The 19099-nt window shown below is 55.7% G+C and overlaps 3 protein-coding genes across 9 annotated transcripts in view; 2 read left to right on the top strand and 1 right to left on the bottom strand.

Annotated features, from left to right (window-relative positions):
* The first annotated feature begins 4906 nt into the window (after positions 1-4906).
* Positions 4907-8675, top strand: LOC105308492 (podocan-like protein 1). Of its 2 annotated transcripts, XM_023525636.1 has the most exons (8): positions 4907-5001; positions 5117-5356; positions 5878-5971; positions 6272-6336; positions 6466-6575; positions 6832-6988; positions 7240-7355; positions 7825-8675. In XM_023525636.1, exons 1-8 carry the CDS (start codon positions 4999-5001, stop codon positions 8630-8632), a joined length of 1593 nt encoding a protein of 530 aa, XP_023381404.1. In that variant the 5' UTR covers positions 4907-4998; the 3' UTR covers positions 8633-8675. The 2 variants fall into 2 exon arrangements, with proteins under 2 accessions (XP_023381404.1, XP_023381403.1); XM_023525635.1 differs by having other exon boundaries at positions 6272-6575.
* Positions 8676-9035: 360 nt separating this feature from the next.
* Positions 9036-10236, top strand: LOC111733595 (podocan-like protein 1). Its single transcript, XM_023525637.1, has 2 exons — positions 9036-9334; positions 9474-10236. The coding sequence occupies exons 1-2, from the start codon at positions 9042-9044 to the stop codon at positions 9622-9624; spliced, it is 444 nt and encodes a 147-aa protein (XP_023381405.1). The 5' UTR covers positions 9036-9041; the 3' UTR covers positions 9625-10236.
* Positions 10237-10375: 139 nt separating this feature from the next.
* CC2D1A (coiled-coil and C2 domain containing 1A) overlaps positions 10376-19099 on the bottom strand; it is a 14717-nt gene continuing 5993 nt past the window's right edge. For 3 of the 6 annotated variants that reach the window (XM_011384461.2, XM_023525634.1, XM_011384466.2), the window contains 23 exons: positions 18338-18462; positions 17959-18031; positions 17719-17790; positions 17498-17628; positions 17346-17418; positions 16521-16654; positions 16065-16179; positions 15811-15983; positions 14944-15066; positions 14799-14857; positions 14595-14711; positions 13368-13441; positions 13236-13294; positions 13078-13129; positions 12896-12995; positions 12703-12793; positions 12262-12399; positions 12111-12175; positions 11479-11542; positions 11262-11388; positions 11111-11187; positions 10979-11026; positions 10376-10898 (listed from right to left, as the gene is read on the bottom strand). In XM_011384461.2, the coding sequence (XP_011382763.1) occupies positions 10878-10898; positions 10979-11026; positions 11111-11187; positions 11262-11388; positions 11479-11542; positions 12111-12175; positions 12262-12399; positions 12703-12793; positions 12896-12995; positions 13078-13129; positions 13236-13294; positions 13368-13441; positions 14595-14711; positions 14799-14857; positions 14944-15066; positions 15811-15983; positions 16065-16179; positions 16521-16654; positions 17346-17418; positions 17498-17628; positions 17719-17790; positions 17959-18031; positions 18338-18462 (2111 nt within the window). In that variant the 3' untranslated portion in view covers positions 10376-10877. The remainder of the gene's footprint in view (positions 10899-10978; positions 11027-11110; positions 11188-11261; positions 11389-11478; positions 11543-12110; positions 12176-12261; positions 12400-12702; positions 12794-12895; positions 12996-13077; positions 13130-13235; positions 13295-13367; positions 13442-14594; positions 14712-14798; positions 14858-14943; positions 15067-15810; positions 15984-16064; positions 16180-16520; positions 16655-17345; positions 17419-17497; positions 17629-17718; positions 17791-17958; positions 18032-18337; positions 18463-19099) is intronic. The other 3 variants (XM_011384464.2, XM_011384463.2, XM_011384465.2) reach the window with 3 other exon arrangements.

The following is a 19099-nucleotide window of genomic DNA, read 5'->3' as shown; positions in this document are numbered from 1 at the left end:
ACGCCCTCCCCCCGGTGGCTGGTGAGTTTCCATGGAGACCATGGGCGGTCCAGGCCTGTGGGCGGGGCGGTGGGAGCTTGTGGTCCAGAAAGCCTGAATCTCCAGCCCAGGGATGTCTGCGGGCGCCGAGGCCTGGGAAGCAACAGGGGCCACCCGGCTGGCCGAGGAAAGGGATTTGTAAAAAAAAAAAAATTTTTAATCTGAGATTCGATTAAAACATCTGGGCTGGGGGCGGCCTGGTGGGCTGATGGTGATGATCGTTATCAATCGATTATATAGCGCTTTATACGTGTCAGACACGGTTCTGAGCTCACAATTCTGTGTAGTAGGTCGCTGTTATGCCCATTTTATATATGATAGTAATCATAATAATTCTTGAATGTGCTATGAGTATCACCTGCACAACAGTTTTGGAACTAGATCATTTTATATCTTCATTTTACACATCACGAAACGGAGGCTTACAATGTAGCGCTCCTGACTACCTGGCACATGTATACCTCAGATGCAAGCTGTTGTGACTATAATCAGAGAGGAAGTGAATGGATCTCGCTCTTCCTATCCTTCCAGTCTCACACTTTCACTTATTTAACATACTTACTGAGACCTACTATGTTCTAAGCAGAGAGAATACAGCAGTGAACAAGACAGACAATAAAACAAGAAAATTAATTTATGTCGTTTTATTCCAGATAGGATTAGTGATCGAGGGGAAGGAAGAAGGCTGCTTTGACAAAGCAGTCAGACAGGTGAGAAGGAGGAATATTCCAGCAAAGACAAAAGTTTTAGGGAAGTGAGGGTTGAATGATTGAGAGGACAAAAAAGACCAGTTAGGCCAGAGCAGGAATGACCAAGAAAAACAGACAAGGATAAGGAAGCAGGTAGGGAGTGTATGGGGTTTGTCAGTAAGCAAGACACTTAGATTTCACTCTTAAATATAAAGTGAAGCCTCTAGAAGGTTTTTAGTGTAAGATGATGGAATCTGATATGAAATTTAAGAGATCGTTGTGATACAAAGCATTAAATAAATACTCATGAGTCCATAAGTAAATAAATGATTGAATAAATAAATGGCATGGCTTCGACTCACCTCTGTGACTATCCCCTGTATCCATTAGGATTAGATTCAGTTAAAAAAAAGTGGGGGGGGGGAGAAGAAATCAGAGAGAAACAGTGGCTTATACAAGAGAATGTCAGATCAGATTTCTCTCATGTTCAAGATGACTAAAGTAGGTTGTGTTGAAAGGCCTAAAATTCCATGTGCTGCTTTGCTATCTTTGAATCTCACAGGGCCCCAGAGCCCTAACCATGAGTTTCCCTACTTTTGTCAGATATCCCCAACCCCCCACTCAGTGGGAAAGTCTCCCCACCTGGCTAGTTTCTCTGTTAGCCAGACCAGCTGCACCCCATCTGGTCTTCAATCTAATAGGCTTCACCTCTTTGCCAGCTGAAGAAATTATTCAAACAAACCAATCACATCCTCCCATGGAAACCAGAGGTCACCTCACCCTTTTGTTACTACAAAGCTTGACTCCCACAGTCCCTGCTCCCTGATTCTCCTCCTAAGTGCACCACCCCGATGTGGCTCTGTGTGGTGTATAGTATCCTCCTCTTCTGAGCTGTGAGCATATGTGACTAATAAACTGATGTCGCTCTCATCTATTCAGTGTTAGGTGTCATGTGTTTGGCCATCTGGTACTATTTAAAGTGTGTGATCCCTCCTTCACCAATGGAGTAAATCGGTGGTGATCAAAACACTGGTCAGTCCTCAGATGGCACAGCCTTCCATAGTATGAGAGCCCCAGGTTGCTTCTATCTTGTTGCTCCGCTATTCAAGGCCCTTATTCCCAAGTTGATGTCATGGCCCAATATGGCTGATGGAGCTGATGGAGTTCCAGCCATCGCGGCTACATTCTACCAGTAGGAAGGATAAAGGCACCCACTTTTCCTCAAAGTTGTACATACCACTTCTGCTTACACAGTCATATTGCTGCATGTAGCTGCAAGGGAAGCTGGGAAATGTAGTTCTTTATCCCAGGCAGCCTATGCCCATCTAAATATCAGTGATTTTATGGATTGGGTCCAGATCCTGGAGAGTTTATCAGTTGGATGAAAGCTGATTAGAGTTGAGCCTTAGCCTGTGTCTTGAGGTTGGATGTCATCAGAGGATAAGGAGGGGAGGGCCCAAGGTTGTCATTAACTGGTACCGAATTAAGATGACTCCTTTTTTTTTTCCTGATTGGAAGACATTTCCCATCAGTCTCATGTTCCCTCACACCCCACCACAACCAAAATGAGACCAGATTGCTGCACTAACTAACCATAATGTTACTGCAACTTCCCCTTGTCCCCCTGACTCTACAGTCCTCTGTACTCTGAGATCAGAGCCTCAGGAGAACTGAGAAACATGAACACCCACTCCCCATGCAAACCTTCCCACACGTACAGACACAATTCTGCATGGATTCCATAAAGGTGTACTAAATGCTGATTGTGCCAGGATCAACATTGCCAAAGCTAAGACCACATTTTATCGCTGTCACTACAGAACACCCTGCTGAGCTTGGCAGAGCAGGACTGGGCAGGGCAAGACTGGGTTGGCTGGACTGAGCTGAGCGGAGGGAGGGGAGTTTGTTGAAGGGAAATAAGGCCAGTGGGTCATTTACAAGAGTAATGGTTAGATTCCTAGCCAATCAGCACATTCCATCCCTCTGGCCACAGGGACTGGGTCCAGATGGACATGACCCAAACTAGGCCAATGAGATTCAAGCTTGGGACTTTCAGCTGGAGATAGTGTGGCACTACACAGAGAAGCCTGCTGGTAGAGAAGAGAGGTGAGAGAGAATCCTTCTTAGGATGTCATTTGAGGCCTTGGATCCAGCTATGCCTGAAAGACACCCTCCAATATTTCATTCATGAGTCAATAAAGCCCTTGTTTGCATTAGTTAGTTTGGTTTGGTTTCTCCATCCTTGGCAACTGAAGGAGGACTGCCAAAAATTCAAACAGCTTGGTTCTCATTGTTGCTTCCCTGGGGCTAGGATTTGTGCAGTAGTTCAGTAGCTCCCTGGGGTTGGCCCCATTACTCTGCTACGCAGTGGTCAAACTAGTAGCCGTTAGTTCCACATGGAGAACTTGAGGTGGGGCCAGGTTCTCTCCTGGCCAAAGCTAAGACCTGCCTCCTATCCCATCTCTGAGAGGCCCTGAGGGGCCCCCTCACAAGGCCACACAGTCTTGGGAAACATGGGCAAATGACCATCTCTTTGGGTCCAAATTTCCTCCTCTGTGGAAAGGAGATTAATAATACAAACACCCTCTCTCTCCATCATTCCCCCATATCCTGCTCCCTTCTTACTGCCCATCTGATGTACTTCGCTGCCATCTTCCCATGGCTGGACCCCATAGCCTCTTGTAGCAAGAGTTGTCTGGGACCTGCCATGCCCCCTCAGGCCTTGCTATCAGGCACCTATATCTCTTTAGAGGTGGAGCCTACTCTACCCAAAGTGCCAGGGAATTCAGGCCCCTTGGGGGGCAGCCCTCAACAAGGGACAAATGGTGGGAAGTGCAAGATCAATATCCCAGCTCCCTTGCCCTTCAGGGGTGACTCTGAGGCATGTGTCCTACATAATCCCCAGGTGTTCCCCAGCGGGACTGAGCCTTAGTTGCCTATGACAGGAACTTGCTTGATAATGACAGTGACCAGACACTCCAATTTGCCCAAGATGAAGGGTTTTCTAAGACACAGGATTTTGAGAGCTAACACTGGCAAGTTCCAAGCAAGTTGATAACCCCAGTGATCACTCATCAATTATTGACCACTCCTTCCCTTCCTTCTGTCACCTCCCTGCTCCCTCAACAGCTGCTTTCTCTGAGACGAAAGCACACAGTCCTTATCTCAAGGTCTGGTTCTGGGAGATCCCCAGCTCCTTCACACCCTTCAAGCAGCCCACTGCCTCGCCGCTGAGTGCTTGTGAGCAGAGGACGCCTTGTATCCGCTCTCTGAGGAAAAGGCTTCTGTCATCTTCATTCCATGGGTGAGAAAGCTCAAGTTCAAACTGGAAAAGAACTTGTCTGAAGTCACCTCGCCAGTAAATGGCATGTCTTAGGGATCAGACTCGGGACAAAGACTGGTTTCCTTGCCCAGTGGCACACACCACTGCTCTGGCATTGAGGGCTAGGATGTGCCAGATGCTGTCTCCCCACTTCACAGGCATTTTATTTAATCCTCATACCCCTCCCAGGGGGTGAAATGACATTTCCCCCACTTTGCAGAGTGGGAACCTGAGGCCCAGAGAGGTGGCTGAGCTCAGGTTCAAGCCCAGGCAGGCTGGCGCTGAGCACACATCCTTAACCAGCAGGCTGGTGCCACTATACATGTAATTTCCTTTCGGGCGGTTGCTGTGGCCATTTGGGGTTGGGGGAGTCTGGCTGCCAGTGAGGCCAGACGGTGGGGGAGCGGAGGGGCACAGATAGCAGACCTGGCTGGGAGTCCCCAGATTGGTGTCCGGGCTGGCAGGCTGAGCCTGGGCCTGCCCTGACCCCTCTCTGCCAGCCCTATTTCCTTGGGGACCTTCCTGTGCCCTGAAGTGTCTCCCACTCCTCTGCCCCCACCACTCCTCCTGTGGTCGGCCTAAATACCAGACAGGGCGAATCTCAGCTTTCCCCCAAACATTCCTTGCTCCCGTGGCCCGGCCCAGGCTGACAGAGGTTACGCAAGCAGAGCTAGGGGGGTTGGGGGTGGGGGACTGAGGGGATAAGCTGGGCTGGCCTGTCCTCACCACCCCATTGGCAGCCCACCCACCCTCCCCAAGGCGGGGAAGAGGGTGGGCCAACTCTCTTGTGATCCTAAGGGAATAGGCTGCAGGGAGGGTGGCCTGTGCTGAGAGATGGGGGGTGGTGGCGGCCGCAGCAGAAGCTCCAAGAGGTGACTGCCTGGTTTCCATTAGGGAGCCCTGGTCGGCAGTTCCAGTTCGGGCGAGACAGCAGGACTGGGGCTGGCTATGGTGAGGTGGGAGGGGGGAGGGTCTGAGGGTGGGGCCTGCCTGCCCCCATAGCCCATTCTGGGATGCTCCTGTCACTATGGCGACCCTGTGTCCAACCTGGCGACACCCCGACCAGTCCCTCCACTCACAGCGGCTGAGCCTGCTGCTGCTGCTCCTACTGCTGCCCGGCCCCCCAACCGCCCCCGGCATGGAGGATGCTGCCTTCCCCCACCTGGGAGAGAGCTCACAGCCCCCGCCCCGGGCCTGCCCCCCGCGCTGCTCCTGTCCCCGAGCTGACACCGTGGACTGCGATGGCCTGGACCTGCGGGTGTTCCCTGACAACATCACCAGGGCTGCTCAGCACCTCTCCCTGCAGGTGGTGTGGGGGAAGGGCGTGCCGGGCGGGGGGTTGAGCGTGGGAAGTATGAGGGTGATGGGGTGAGGGATCCACATGCAGGGGTGAGGTGTTGGGTGTGTGGGTCTTGGCACTGATGGAAGTTGGCCTTGTTGAGTGTTGGGTTCTGTGTGTCAGAGAGGAGGTTGGGGTACAGATATTGGATGTGGGAAGGGCTAAGAGATTGGGGGTATCAAAAGTCAATGTCTTGACAATTATGGAGTTGTTTGGGGTCAGAGGAATGGTACACTTGGAGTCAATTATGAGAATAATGGGTTGCTGTGTGTCAAGATCTTGGCTGTTATGAGGTTGTTTGGGGTGAAGGTGATGGGTGTCAGGAGTCAACTGTAGGGGCAGACGGGGTGTTGGGAAACAATGTCTTTTGGTTACAGGGGGATGGGGGTATTGAAGCTCTCTTGCTTAGGGTGATAGGAAGCTGAGAATAGGGCTGGGAGGACTCAGGTCATCGGGGTTGGGGTGCGAATGCCCTCCCTGCCCCCCAGAACAATCAGCTCCAGGAGCTCCCCTACAACGAGCTGTCACGCCTCAGCAGTCTGCGGACCCTCAACCTGCACAACAATCTCATCTCTTCTGAGGGTGAGGGGGACAGCAGGAGGCGGCCCCTCCCTGGCGTGGTCCCAGCGGCCCTCTCCCTCACCCCCCTCCACTGTGTCTGTGGGCGGCTTTGCGGCAGTTCCCAGAACTGCCCTTTGCTGAGCAGGATGGAAACTCAGGGGATGGGGGTTGGCTGTGGCTTTTGTGGACAGGGAGCGGGGGTGCCTGGAGAAGCCTCTGCCAGTCCCTGGCCAGGATCCCTGGGGCAGCTGGGAGCACAGACACCCCTGCTCACTACCCCACACCAGGCTTGGGGTCCCTCACTGCCCACCCTGCTCCCAGGACTGCCTGACGAAGCCTTCGAGTCCCTCACCCAGCTGCAGCACATCTACGTGGCCCACAATAAGGTGAACCCCCCACTGACCCCCTACTCGGCCCCAGGCCTGGCCCATCTAGGATCACACAGCACAGACTGCAGAGGGGACAGCATGGGGCTGGAAGGGGACCACCAGGACCAGTACGCTGTGTTCCCGCAGCTCTCGGTGGCCCCCCAGTTTCTGCCCCGTTCTCTCCGAGTCGCGGATCTGGCTGCCAACCAAGTGACGGAGATCTTCCCACTCACCTTTGGGGAGAAGCCAGCACTCAGGTAGCCCCTGGCCCAGCCCAGACCCCCCAGGCCTCAGGCACGCCTAAGTCATTCCCCACCGTGGGGGTCTGAGGTGGGTCACGAGCCTGCCCTGGGGTCTCTGGGAGACAGGGCCCTGGATGCTCTGGGGAACTACACAATCACACACGCGCACACACACACACTGAAGGCAGCCCTGAGCTAGGGTGCAGGGTGGGAGTGGGGGGCAGTGGGGAGCTCGGGGGCAGGCTGGTGGCCGGAGCCTGGCTCCCCTTAGGTCCGTGTACCTCCACAACAACCAGCTGAGCAATGCCGGTCTGCCCCCCGATGCCTTCCACGGCTCCGAGGCCGTCACTACCCTCAGCCTCTCCAACAACCAGCTCAGCTACCTGCCGCCCAGCCTGCCACCCTCTCTGGAGCGTCTCCACCTGCAGGTGCCCCTCCTTCACCTCACGACCCCTTGGCCCCACCTCCTCAGAACCCCTTCACCTTTGCCTCCTCAGAATTCCAGCAGTTGGAAATATCTTTCTCTGAGTCCCTTCTACTGGCACAAGTTGGTCATAAGTACTCTCTGAATAGCTTTGCTAAAGCCAGCTCGTCTATCACTCCCTTACTCAAGAACCTTTTGTGGCTCCCAGCTGCCGTCTGCCCAGACTTTTGGTCTCATTCTTTTCTCGCTTCCCAGAACAACCTCATCTCCAAGGTGCCCCGAGGAGCCCTGAGCCGCCAGACTCACCTCCGTGAGCTCTACCTCCAGCACAACCAGCTGACAGACAGTGGCCTTGATGCCACTACCTTCAGGTGGGGCCTGAGATGGTAGGATAGTGTACAAGGATCTTGGCAGTGAGGTCTGAGGATTCAGAGTCTGAGGCTCTCACCTTCTGTCCCCTCCACCCCTCTCTTATGATTCCTAACCCATGGCCTCATTTGGTGAGTGCCTATTGTGCTCCAGGCTTGGCCGAGCACCAGGCAGCCATCCTCACTCCCAACTACCCTGTGCTTCCATCTTGTCATCCAATGTCACAGCTACCAGATGTAGATCTGGATACAGAACTCTGTCCTGGTCACCCCCACTTCTAACTCTTAGGCCAGAAGCTGTCCTGATCACCCCAAGTTTACCTCCCACACAGATCTCTCAACTCACCACCCAAAAGTTGGAATTTCCAGTTGACATCTCTCAGGACCACCCCTCAGCCCTCCTGTACCCCCAAGATCCTTCTGGTCCCCTATGCTGTGGGCCCAGACCAACACCGGCCCTCTCCCCCACCAGCAAGCTGCACTGCCTCGAGTACCTGGACTTGTCCCACAATCATCTGGCAGCAGTGCCCGCTGGCCTGCCCCACACCCTGGCTGTGCTGCATCTGGGCCGGAACCGCATCCGGCAGGTGGAGGCGGCGCGGCTGCACAGGGCGCAGGGACTGCGCTACCTGCTGCTTCAGCACAACCAGCTGGGGACAGCAGGGCTGCCTACTGGGGCGCTTCGACCTCTGCGGGGCCTGCACACACTGCACATCTACGGCAACAGGCTGGAGCGTGTGCCCCTGGCACTGCCCCGCCGCTTGCGGTCCCTGGTGCTGCCCCACAACCGCGTGGCCATGCTGGGTGCCCGAGACCTGACCTCCACGCCAGGCCTGGCCGAGCTCAACCTGGCCTACAACCGCCTGGTCAGTGCCCGCGTGCACCACCGAGCCTTCCGCCGGCTGCGAGCCCTACGCAGCCTAGACCTGGCTGGCAACCAGCTGACACAGCTGCCCCCAGGCCTGCCCACCAGCCTTCACACCCTGCGGCTACAGCGCAACCAGTTGCGGGCTCTTGAGCCTGAGCCACTGGCTGGCCTGGACCAGCTACAGGAACTCAGCCTGGCACACAACCGGCTCCGGGTGGGCGACATCGGGCCTGGCACCTGGCATGAGCTACAGGCCCTCCAGGTCAGGGGTGGGCTGGTTAGCCACACTGACTATCCCCAGGCTGCCCCCATGGCCCTTCCATCCCACTGCCTACCCAGCTCCTCCTCCAGAAGGCCCTTAGGTAATACTACAAAGAGCACCCGCCACAGGGACCAGCTCTGGGGTGGATAAGATAGACCCTGCCTCCAGGCCTTTGGCTATGCTCTGCTCTGCCGCCTGGTCCCCACTCCACCTCCCCAGTGAACACCGTGACCTCTAGCTCCTTCTGACCACTGTTGATTCAAGTTTAGAGCATCTGTGGGTGCCAGGCACCGCTCTAGGCATTGGAGATGCTGCTGGGCACAGTGACGCAGCTCCTGGTCTCAGGCACAGACACCCTGGTTAGGGAGAATGCGATCGATAACAATCATAGTTAATAATAGAAAAGCATGAGGATGCAGAAGAAGTGCCATCTTCATGACTAGCTGCATTAACACCTCCCACAGCAGGCAGGAACCTGTTTTTGCCCCCAGCACCTACAGCAGGGCCTGCCCCAGAAAGGACTCAGTTTACCTCTGTTGAGAGGAGGAAATCAGCAGCCATGAAGAGGGGAGGGGAAGGGGTAGAAGGACCAGGCTGGGCGTGGAAGAGAGGAGGGTCTGGGAGAAGAATGGTTTGGGGCTTGCCTGAGCAAGCGGCCCAGGACCTGGGGCTGCCATGGGGCCATCTCTGCCCACCTGCCCAGGTGCTGGACCTCAGCCACAATGAGCTGTCTTTTGTACCCCCCGACCTGCCCGAGACCCTGGAGGAGCTGCGCCTGCAGAGCAACCGCATCAGCCACGTGGGCCCTGAAGCCTTCCTCAGCACGCCCAGCCTGCGAGCCCTCTTCCTCAGGTGCCCTGAGGGTGGCCGAGTGGGTCTAGGGGGCAAGGGAAGGCCCTGGTGGGCTGCGGAGGACTCCAGTAAGCCCAGTGGGGTCAGGGTTGTGGCCCCCTCCCTTTGCCTCTGCCCTCATGCCCACCTCTTGGTCCAGGGCCAACAGGCTTCACATGACCAGCATTGCACCCGAAGCCTTCTTGGGCCTCCCACACCTGCGTGTGGTGGACACGACGGATAACCTTGAGCAGGTCCTGGTCCAGCTGCCACCCACAGCTCCACGTCAGCCTCGGGCTTGGGGTCCTTGAGCCAGAGGGATCTGGAAGAGTGATCCAGAGCCTTGGGGCTCTGCTGGGCTATGGACTAAGGAGATAGCACCCACCTGGGGTCTCAACCTAGCTCTCCCAGGCCTCGAGGGCTAAGCCTATCCAACCTGTGCTGGCCGGGAAGCTGGGGCACCGCCTCTGCATGCAGAGAGGGACTGAGGCATGCAGCTCACACACCAGGTGCATAGACCACACTGGCCCTGCCAGCCACGTTCCCACTCCCTGCACAGATGGTGACAGCAACAATAAAGCCTAATCTTTTCAAGTGCTCATCACTGACCAGGTGCCCTTCACCTTGTAGAACTGGAGGGGTTCTCACAATCCCTGTGTCCAGCGGGGGAAACTGGGGCTCTAGAATGCTAAGTGGGTCAGGCAATTTGGTCCAGATCCCAAAGCTAGTGAGCAGTAGGGCTAGATTTCAGGGCCTTAGATTTGCACACATGCAAGTCACCAAGCACCTCCAGGTACAGCCCGATCACATGTCTAAACCCAGATACGCCCAGAGCCACTGGCTGAAGAAATGCATAGTACAGCAGGTGCCCTCAGGCAGCATGGACCCATGACAGAAGCACGGGCCTTCACATGAGAGTCGAACATGTCTTTCACAGACACTGCCCTTCTCAGCACACGCTCCTCTCATAGACGCTGCCCTTCTACTACCCTGGGGAGTGTGTGCATGGGGAGACCCAGCCTAGCCACAGAGGGCAAGAAACAAAGGCAGGACAGTAGAAGCTGGGTGTGGCCCTGGCTGTTTATTCCGTGTATCAGCTCTGCGGCCCAGGTGGGCCAGAATAGCCCCAGTGGGGTCAGCCAGACCTCGGCTGGCCTCAGAGGCTTCTTTGGGATATGGGTGGGCTTCAGGGTTAAGGCTAGGGAGGGACAGGAAGTAAAGTGCTTGCAGGGGCCCTCGGAGCTTGGTCCTAGCCACCTTCCCACCTCTGGGGCAGGCCAGGGGCCGGACACCTCTGGGCTGTGCAAACGGGACTCTCCGGGGCCGACCCAACCAGGCCTGGGCGAGGGGGCACACGCTGGCTGGCAGGCATCATCCCCAATGCCCCAACCGGGAGGCTCTGGCCAGGCTGGGTGGGCCCAGCGGGGGAGGTGTGCATCCAGAGCCGATTGTCCGCTGATTGTCTGCTTGTCTGGTCTGAGGCTGTAGCTGTGTCAGTTCCTCCCAGCACTGGGGCCTCAGGCCCGCTGCCCGATCTCCAGGGGCCGCCAGCCCCATCGGCTCCTCACCTACGGAGCCGCTGCAGCTACAGGAGAGGATGCTGGGGTCAGGAAGGCCACGGCCTCAGCTGCCTACCCTCCACCCCACAACACCTGAGCTGCTCACCTCATTTTCAACCAGGTTCCGCCTATAGAGTGCCTCTTTTGCAGCTTCCTGGGGGTCCAACAGGTGGTCAGCGGGCAGCCCCTGGCAGCCTCTACCCCCCCAGTGCCCACATCCAGACCTTGCCTGGCTCACCCTGCTGCCATCATTGCCCAGGCGCCGGGCAGCCTCTGTGTAGAACTGTAGCTGACGCTCCAGCTGGGCCATGTATTCTGAGGAGGGGAGGCAGTCAGGATGGGGCCACTGCCATCGTCCCTCCCCAGCGTGCCCGTCCTCGAGTTCCTACCCCGCCGGATGGCCGGGCCCCCCTGCTCCAGCTGTGCCCTCTGCCACTGGCTACGCTGCATGATGTCCTGGTGCTGCTGGGCCACCTCTGGGGGCACTGGCCGCCGCGCCTGCCTGAGGGCCACAATCTGGGGGGTGCAGAGGGGGCTGTGAAGGCCCAGCCTGAGCCTGCAGACACCCCAATCCTGTTCCACCGAGCCCAGTTGGTGGGCACCCACCTTCCGCTCTAGACGGTCTTGGTCAAAGGCCAGCACACTGAGGCTATGCAGGGGCCGGGCAGATCTACAAAGTGGGGACAGGGATGAGGGAATGCATGACTTACTCATCCCTGACCCCGTTAATTCAACAATCTGGGCACGGGGGAATAGCCAGAGATAAGCCAGGCCCTCCACTATGTTGCTAAGCCCACAACCTTGTAGTGATGGTGGCTGTATACCCAGGCAACTGTGACACCAAGAAGTCAGGGAGGGCTTCCTGAAGCAAGCAATAACCAATTTAGGACCCACAGGAGTCAGAGTTGTGCAGAGGAGCAAGGAGCAAGTATGAGGGTAGTGGTACTCAGGGCATTGTAACAGAGAAGCCTAGAGGACAGTGAAAACTAGGGATAGCCAAGAACCAACAGGAAGAAGTGGGGAGAGAGAAGGCCAGATATACTGACAATGATCAGATCAAAAAAGGTCTGAAAGATCAAGCTGAGTTTAAACTGGATCCTCTAGGAGAAGGGGAGTCAGAAAAGGTTTGAAGTAGGGGAGAGACATGCTTCAATTTGTGCCTGGTAAGAAATTGTCCAGAAAGGGCGGAGGTGGGTAGAGGGGGGTTCTTTTTGGCATGGCCTGACCCAACCACCTACCTGTTTCCTGGCTCCCTTGTAGGAGCAGGCACGGGAGGGGCCTTCCCTTTAGGCCCAGCAACCTGCTTCAGAGGACAAAACCAGTCTTATGAAGCTTGGCCCCCTTGATTCCCTCCATCCCTGGGGTTGCTGCTGGGCAGGGGGGTCTCACTGTGGGCACAGCTGCTGGCACGGGGTCGATGACCAGCCACCTCTCAGTCGTCGTCTCCAATTGCTGGGCTGTCAGCGGTTCTCGAATCCGGACCATTACCTCCAGCCGTCCCCCTGTGGGCCGGCGACCATCCAAGACCTGATTGGGAGTGAGGGGAGGATGTTGGGAAGTGGGAAGTGGCTGGAGAACCAGGGCTGGAGGTCCAGGGCTGGAATCAGGGAGAACCAGGTTAATTTCCAAAATATGGGCCCATGGTTATGACTGAGACACCAACTGGTCTTAATGGAGCAGGATACTGGGAGTGGGGAGGTCTGGGACTCCCAGGAGAGGGGCTGGGTCAGCAGAAGGGCCCCTGAAGAGGCTCAGGGCAGGGAGTACTTGAGTAATGTTAACAAGTGACACAGTCATACTGTAGCATTCAGATGAATGTCCACCTCTCACCTCAAGGATCTCCCGGACCTCACAGGCTGTCTCCAGGGCATCCAGCTTCAGCTGAGCTGTGCCCAGGACCCGGTCAGTCTTGAATAGCCCCCTGGGTGTGTGATGGGGGGAGGGGGGGAAAGATGGTTGGCCAGAGTGAGCTCCCTCACCCCCAGAGCCCATGCAGTGCCTGCCCTCCCCGCCACCAGCTCACCCCTTGTGGACCACTTCAAACTTGATGCCTTTGGTCTGGATGGCCCTTCGGAAGCCTCGGTGGCTGCGGTTAATGCAGAGTTTGAACTGCTCCTTGAACTCTGCCCGGGGAAGGAAGGATGTCAGACTATGGTCTCATGTTCTTTCTACAGGGGATAGGGGCACCTGCTGCCCATGTCTCACCAGGGGAGTCTGTGTTCTTGATAACGCTGGTCTTGTCTTTCTGAGCTTCTTCCTGGGACCAGATAGGAGGCAGGAAAGCTCGGGGGCTGGGGACCCCTGCCCTACCCACTCCCCAGTCTGACGGGGCTTGAGCCCATCTCTCTTTGGCTTCCACGTACCACATTGGGATAGGGGAAGTCAAACCGAATGAAGACATCCAGGTCACCGGGGGACATCCCTGCGGGCAAATGAGGGTGAGGGCTGGGCAGGGAGGTAGTCCCCATGGCCCTGACCTCTTGTCGCCCCCTCACCTGGAGGTGTGGGCAAGTTGACGCCCTTCACGATGAACAGGAGCATGTCATTGCTGCTGAGGTCGGGGAAGATCCTTGCGGGAGGGCAGGTAGGGAGACAGGAGCACCTCAGCGCCACTGTCTGCCCGCTTTCATTTTGCTGAGCGGGGGCAGGGAACAAACCCCACACTGGCCTTTGACGGTGTCTTGGCTCCTGGGCTCCAGTTTTAGAATCTGACAAACTAGAGTTTTCTGTCCAGTACTGCCACTGGCTAACTTTTGGGTCCTTTCTTCAGTCTGTGCGTATTTATTTTGTACCTATTTTGCACTAGCCAGTGGCCTTGCTGTGAGAATTTCCCTTAATTTAACAGGATTTCCAGAGCCTCCTACTATGTGCCAGCCAGTGCCCCAGCTACTATAGAGCGTTCTCTTCGCTTGACATTACTTGAGCACATACCATGTGCCAGCCAATGACCTTGTGGCTGGAGGGCCCTCCCTTCATTTGACAGTATTTCTGGAGCCCCTACTATATGCCAGCCTATGTTCTCACTGCTGGGGATACAGAAGTAAATGAGAGACCCTGTCTCTGTGCTCATGGAGCCTGAGCTGGCCGAATGGACAGATGACCAGGAGTATATAAACAGAAAAACAAAGCAACAGAGAATTAAAATAGGGGGTAAACTGAGGTGTGCTCAGGAGGACCTGCTTTAGACAAGGTGATCAGGGAGGGCCTCTCAGTGGAGGTGACATCATAGGTGATTCTGAATGTTAAGAAAGGGATGCTACATGGAGTCTGGGGAGGGGAAACCGCTGGGGCGAAGGCCCTGAGTGGAAACATGCTTGGTGTGTCTGAGGGACCAAAAAGAGCCCCATGTGGCAGGAGGCGAGCAAAGTGGGGACAATGGGTGGAAAGAAAGTGATGGGGTGCCAGAGTAAACGGTGTAGGTTTTCCTGGGTTACCCCAGTGGCTGCACCTAACTTCATGTGCAAGTGGGGAAAAAAAAAATCTGAACTTCCCAGGATTAAGAAGACTTAAGTGGAGCAGGACCAATAACCACCATCCCATGGGCTCACACATGCCCCCTGGGAAAAGGCACATCTCTGCGCTTAGCAGATCTTCCCCGTTTCCAAATGTGTCACTGTCAACACCACCCGCCTAAACTCTCCTGCAGAGGCAAGTCCTCTGACAGGTTCTGGAGGGAGTAAACTCTTCCTCAAAGGGGCCACCAAGGGCCATGAGGGCCTTACTTGATAACGCTGAAGGTCCTCTGCTCAAAGTGGGCAGCGGGTGTGGGGAGTCCCCGGGCAAATGCCTGCTTCAGAGTCTCCATGCTCCGCTTACAGTCCTCCGCCAGTTTCTCAAATCTGCCAGCAAGAGGGCCCCGCTCAGGTCCCTGGTCCGGGAGATGGGCTGGGGGTGTACACATCTGAGGTGGATGTGGAGGCACTTACTTGCTGGTTTCGGCAATGTTGCCCAGGTGTGTGAACTGGTTAGAGTGGTTCAGGCACATCTAGGAAGGCAGAAGACAGTGAGGGAAAGGATGGGGGTCCATGACCCTGGGGGATCCCTGCTGACCTGGGCTGGGGGCCCCCTCACCTCGTGCTGCTGCCTTATAAGCTTGGTGAGTTCACCATAGCGCCGAGCAGAATCCTGAGACAGACCAGGGCCAGGCCGCTGGACCAGGGTGAAGTCGTCCTTGTTGACAGGCGCAGGTGGTACCTGGGGAGGACCAGGCTCATGGGGAGGGGCCTGCTGGTCAGCAATGAGGGGACCCACCTGGGGCTCTGCAGAAACATCATCCCTCCTGGGAAAGGCTTCGCCTGACCACCACTCTATCCCCTGCCCCTGCTTTCTTCTTCCCCAAGGAAAAACTGGACACTCAGAGAGAAATGGATGGTCCTGCCCAAAGTGGCAGAACCTGTTAACTGTTTCCCCGAAATCTGATCCACACCCTCTTCCCTAGTAATGGAGTTCTAGCTAGGCAAAGGGCAGCCCCCCCAGGAGACTACATGTCCCAGACTCCCTTGCAGCTAAGTGTGGCCATGTGACTCAGTTCTGGCGTATAGGGAGTGTGCAGAAGTGATGGCAACTCCATCCACTTTCTTCAGAGGAAACTGCTTAGCCTGCCCTTTTTCTTCTTCATGGCTTCCTATAGGCTCAATGCAGACATAGCAGTGGTCCAGCTGCACCACGTGGACAAGGATAAGCTCCTCAGGTGCTGCAGAGCAACAAGATGAAAAGAGCCCGGGCCCTGGAGGGCTTATCTCTCAGAACCCAGAGTACCCTGAGTGTTAAAGGCAAGAAACATAAACATCTGTCTTGTTTAACCACTGTCTTGAGAGGAGCCTATTTGTTATAGCAGCATAACCTGCACCCTAATATGTTCCAAGTCACATGGCTGCTAAGTGGCCAGAGCCTGATGGGTGAGATCCTGGGAAGGTCGAGCAGGCCTAGAGGGTTCACCTTGGCGATGTCCACAGGCAGCCCGTTGCGTGAGGCCTCCAGCATGGGCTCCAACCCCTTGGCCTGGCGCAGGTGCATCTTGGCGCCCTCCATGTCATTTTTCTGCTTCGCGCGCAGTGCGGCCTGCAGGAGCTGCTTCTTTCGTCCCTCCAGGAAGGCCAGCTGCTGCTGGGCTATGGGCGCAGGGGTATCTGCAGGTGCTGCCCAGCCTATGGCCAGGCAATGGGCAGCGAGGGGAGGGAGGGGGCACCTACCTCTGGTGGATGTGCCTTTGGGGGCTGCTTTGGCTGCTGGGGTGGATCCTGGCTGGGGTGCTCTTGAGGGTGGGGCCTTAGGCTGGGCAGTGGGGGCCACTGAGCTGTTGGGCTGCCGAGGGACGGAGAGGAAGTCAGAGCTTTTCCAGCACCTATGACAAGGCCACTCCCCAAATGGTCAGAGCCTGATGCTGACAACAGTGACCATTTTAGTTTGTTTCCTCAGCACTGAACACAACCTATGGTCCTATCCTTACGGAATCTGTGCAACAGCCCTGGGAGATAAGGATGATGACTGTGCCCACTTTACAGACGAGGCTGAGGCTCAGAGAACAAAATGACGTGCCTATGGCTACATGGGACGTGAGGCCGGTTCTTTCTGGCTCAAGTTTGAGATTGTCAGGTTTTGCTTTACTGCCACTCCCTGCCTCACCCCAAGGCTCCAGCCCCTCGCACCTTCTTAGGCTCTTCATCTTCTTCATCCTCGGGGCCTTCATCCTGGTTGGCCAGCTTCATGGCGGTCTCCAGGACCCCCACCAGGCTTGGCTGGGTGGGCTCAGAAGCCTCCAGGCCCTGGATCGGGGGAAAGCCTGGGTGGCCAGTTGGGGCCCAGTCAGGAGGGAGAGAGACCCATGTCATGATGGTGGAGACGTGGTTTCCTCCCCCTCCAAAGGAGCCTGGGGCTTTGAATTCGCTTTATATGCAAGAAGGAGCTGCTGACGGTTTGATAAAGACACCAGACCATGCCAACCTCCTTCTTGTCTCTTTGCTCCTCTCGCCTGACCCCAGGTCTTGACCATAGTCCAATAAGCAAGCACTGTGTTGAGGTGCTGTGCTGGGCACAAGGGGCAGTCCTGGGCTTGCGGGGCACTTCTGGGAGGCCAAAGTACAGGGAGATCATTGTTCTCAGTGGGATGCACAGGCAGCTCTGAGAACCCAGAGGAGACCTCCAACCCACTGGGAGGCTGACGGGGGCTGAGAACGTATCTGTAAAGCTGAGAGCTGATGACTAGGAAGGAGTGAGTCAAACAAAGAAATGAAGGAATTAGACAGCGGTGGGCTGGTCAACAGGTTCTTCAAATAAAACCTCCTGATTCTTAGTGTTTGCCAATTTCCATAGAGTAAATACTCCCATTGTGACTGATTTTAAGCTACCAATTATCTAACAAGCTTGCAGAATTCCTAAACATGTAGCAATCAGCTCCCTGAGCCTGTAAATCAGAAAGAATGGCACCTGCAAAGGCTCAGAGGCTGGAGGGGTGGGGCAGTGGCTGGGCCTACCTGGGGGCACGGGCAGCTCAGCCACATCCACAGCTCTGCCAGCCTTGTGGGCTCGGATGACATCTTGGTATTGCTATGGGCGACAGAGGTGTTAGGGCTCCCTGGGCACGGTCTCCAGAGGCTGCCCACCCACCCCCTCGGCCCCCATGCACCTTGACAATGCGCTCATGCATGCGAGCCTTCCGCTGGTCTCCTTTGGTTTTAGCCTGGGCTGCGGCCACACGGTATCGCTCCATCCGCTGCTCCAGCGCCTCCAGCAGAGTCCGTGGGGGTGGAGGAACCTCTGGGCCAGACGGAAATCAGGGGTTAAGAGTCTTGGAAGAGGAGGCTGTCTTGTCCAGGTCTGCCCACCCAGAGTGTCCCAGGAGCCTACCTGGCGTGGAGGGCACTGTGGCAGGAGTTGGAGGCTGAAGTGGCGGTGATGGTGGCTCTGGAGGCAGCTGGTCTGGGGGCAAAGAAGTCCAGCGCAATGAGGGGCTTGCCTGCAGCCACCCCCATGCCCAGGCTGGTGGCCTGAGCGGGTCCCTGGGCCTGACCAAAGAGGGTGGCAGCATCAAGAAGAAGTCAGTGGAAGCCTCCAAAAGTCTGGAGGGTGGGCAGGTGGGGTCCTTACCAGGTGGAGGGGGCAAGCGGGTCAGGTCCACAGGCTCCCCCCGGCTCAGGGCCTCCAAGACAGCATCAAAGCTCTGTGAGAAGGAAGGAGATCAATGGAGGAGGCTGCAGCTGGAGCCAGGACCCTGTGAGGAGCCTCCATGCCCTGCCGTGTGACAGATGACTCCCGGCTCTGCCCCTTCCTTTGCACCATCTTGCTCAAGCCCTTTTGACACTTAGACCCACTTTACAGAAAGGATAAACTGAGGCAAATGATACCGAGGGAGGGACCACACTGGAATACTAATTTAGGTCTGACTCCAGAGCCCATGTTCTTTGCCACCATGCAATGTTGGAAGCATCCTGTCCTCACCACGCGACCATCTGTCAGTAGGACACACCTTGGCCACACGGAAGTGTCTGGCGGCGGCAGAGGTATCTCCCTGCTGCTTGGCATGGAGGGCGGCCAGCTTATACTCGCGTTGGAGGCTCTGCAACTGGGCCAGGGGGCCAGTGCTGCAAGGACCTGGGAGGGGGAACAGCATACAAACCATTTCTATTCTCACAACAAAGGCTGTTCTTAGGCCCATTTTATAGATGTGAGAACTAAGGCTCAGAGAGGGGATGTCGTCTTCCCAGGGCCACACAGCCTGAAGAACGTGTGACGGGGACTCAACTCAGTCTTGGCAGACTCCGGAGCCACTGCTGTTGTGCCCTCCAAAATATTCTGGAAAATTTTATGTACCCTTCTGCATTTTTAAGTTGACATCTAAAATTTTTCATCTTAAGTTTCAAAAGTGGCCAAGGTTATCATTCTCAGTGTCTTGCCAAATAGACATTTGAAAAAGAAAACCAAGACACCACTCTTTTAAACCTAATGTTTTTTAACTAGCACCGTAATTTGAAACTCACCCATATTCATTTTTTTTAATATGGCTAAATATGTATAAGGTAAAATTCACCAACTTAACCATTTTTTAAGGTATAGTTCAGTGGTGGTAAGCACATTCATGTTGTTGTGTACAACCATCACCACCATCTGTCTCTGGAACTTGTTCATCTTCCCAAAATGAAACTCTGTCCCTTTAAACACTAACTCCTCCTCCCCCTCCCCAGGCCCTTGCATTCACCATTCCACTTTGTGTCTCTAAATTTCACTCCTC

This window comes from Pteropus vampyrus, unplaced genomic scaffold (genome assembly GCF_000151845.1).
Source record: "Pteropus vampyrus isolate Shadow unplaced genomic scaffold, Pvam_2.0 Scaffold583, whole genome shotgun sequence".
Taxonomy (NCBI): Eukaryota; Metazoa; Chordata; class Mammalia; order Chiroptera; family Pteropodidae; genus Pteropus; species Pteropus vampyrus.
This window is presented reverse-complemented; position numbering and strand designations above follow the sequence as displayed.

Coding starts and splice junctions, on each gene's coding strand:
- LOC105308492 (XM_023525635.1), top strand. Junction 5,357..5,877: donor CTCAGCACCTCTCCCTGCAG/GTGGTGTGGGGG, acceptor CCTGCCCCCCAG/AACAATCAGCTCCAGGAGCT. Junction 6,576..6,831: donor GGGGAGAAGCCAGCACTCAG/GTAGCCCCTGGC, acceptor GGCTCCCCTTAG/GTCCGTGTACCTCCACAACA.
- LOC111733595 (XM_023525637.1), top strand. CDS start 9,042: ATGAAGAGGGGAGGGGAAGGGGTAGAAGGACCAGGCTGGGCGTGGAAG. Junction 9,335..9,473: donor CTGCGAGCCCTCTTCCTCAG/GTGCCCTGAGGG, acceptor CTCTTGGTCCAG/GGCCAACAGGCTTCACATGA.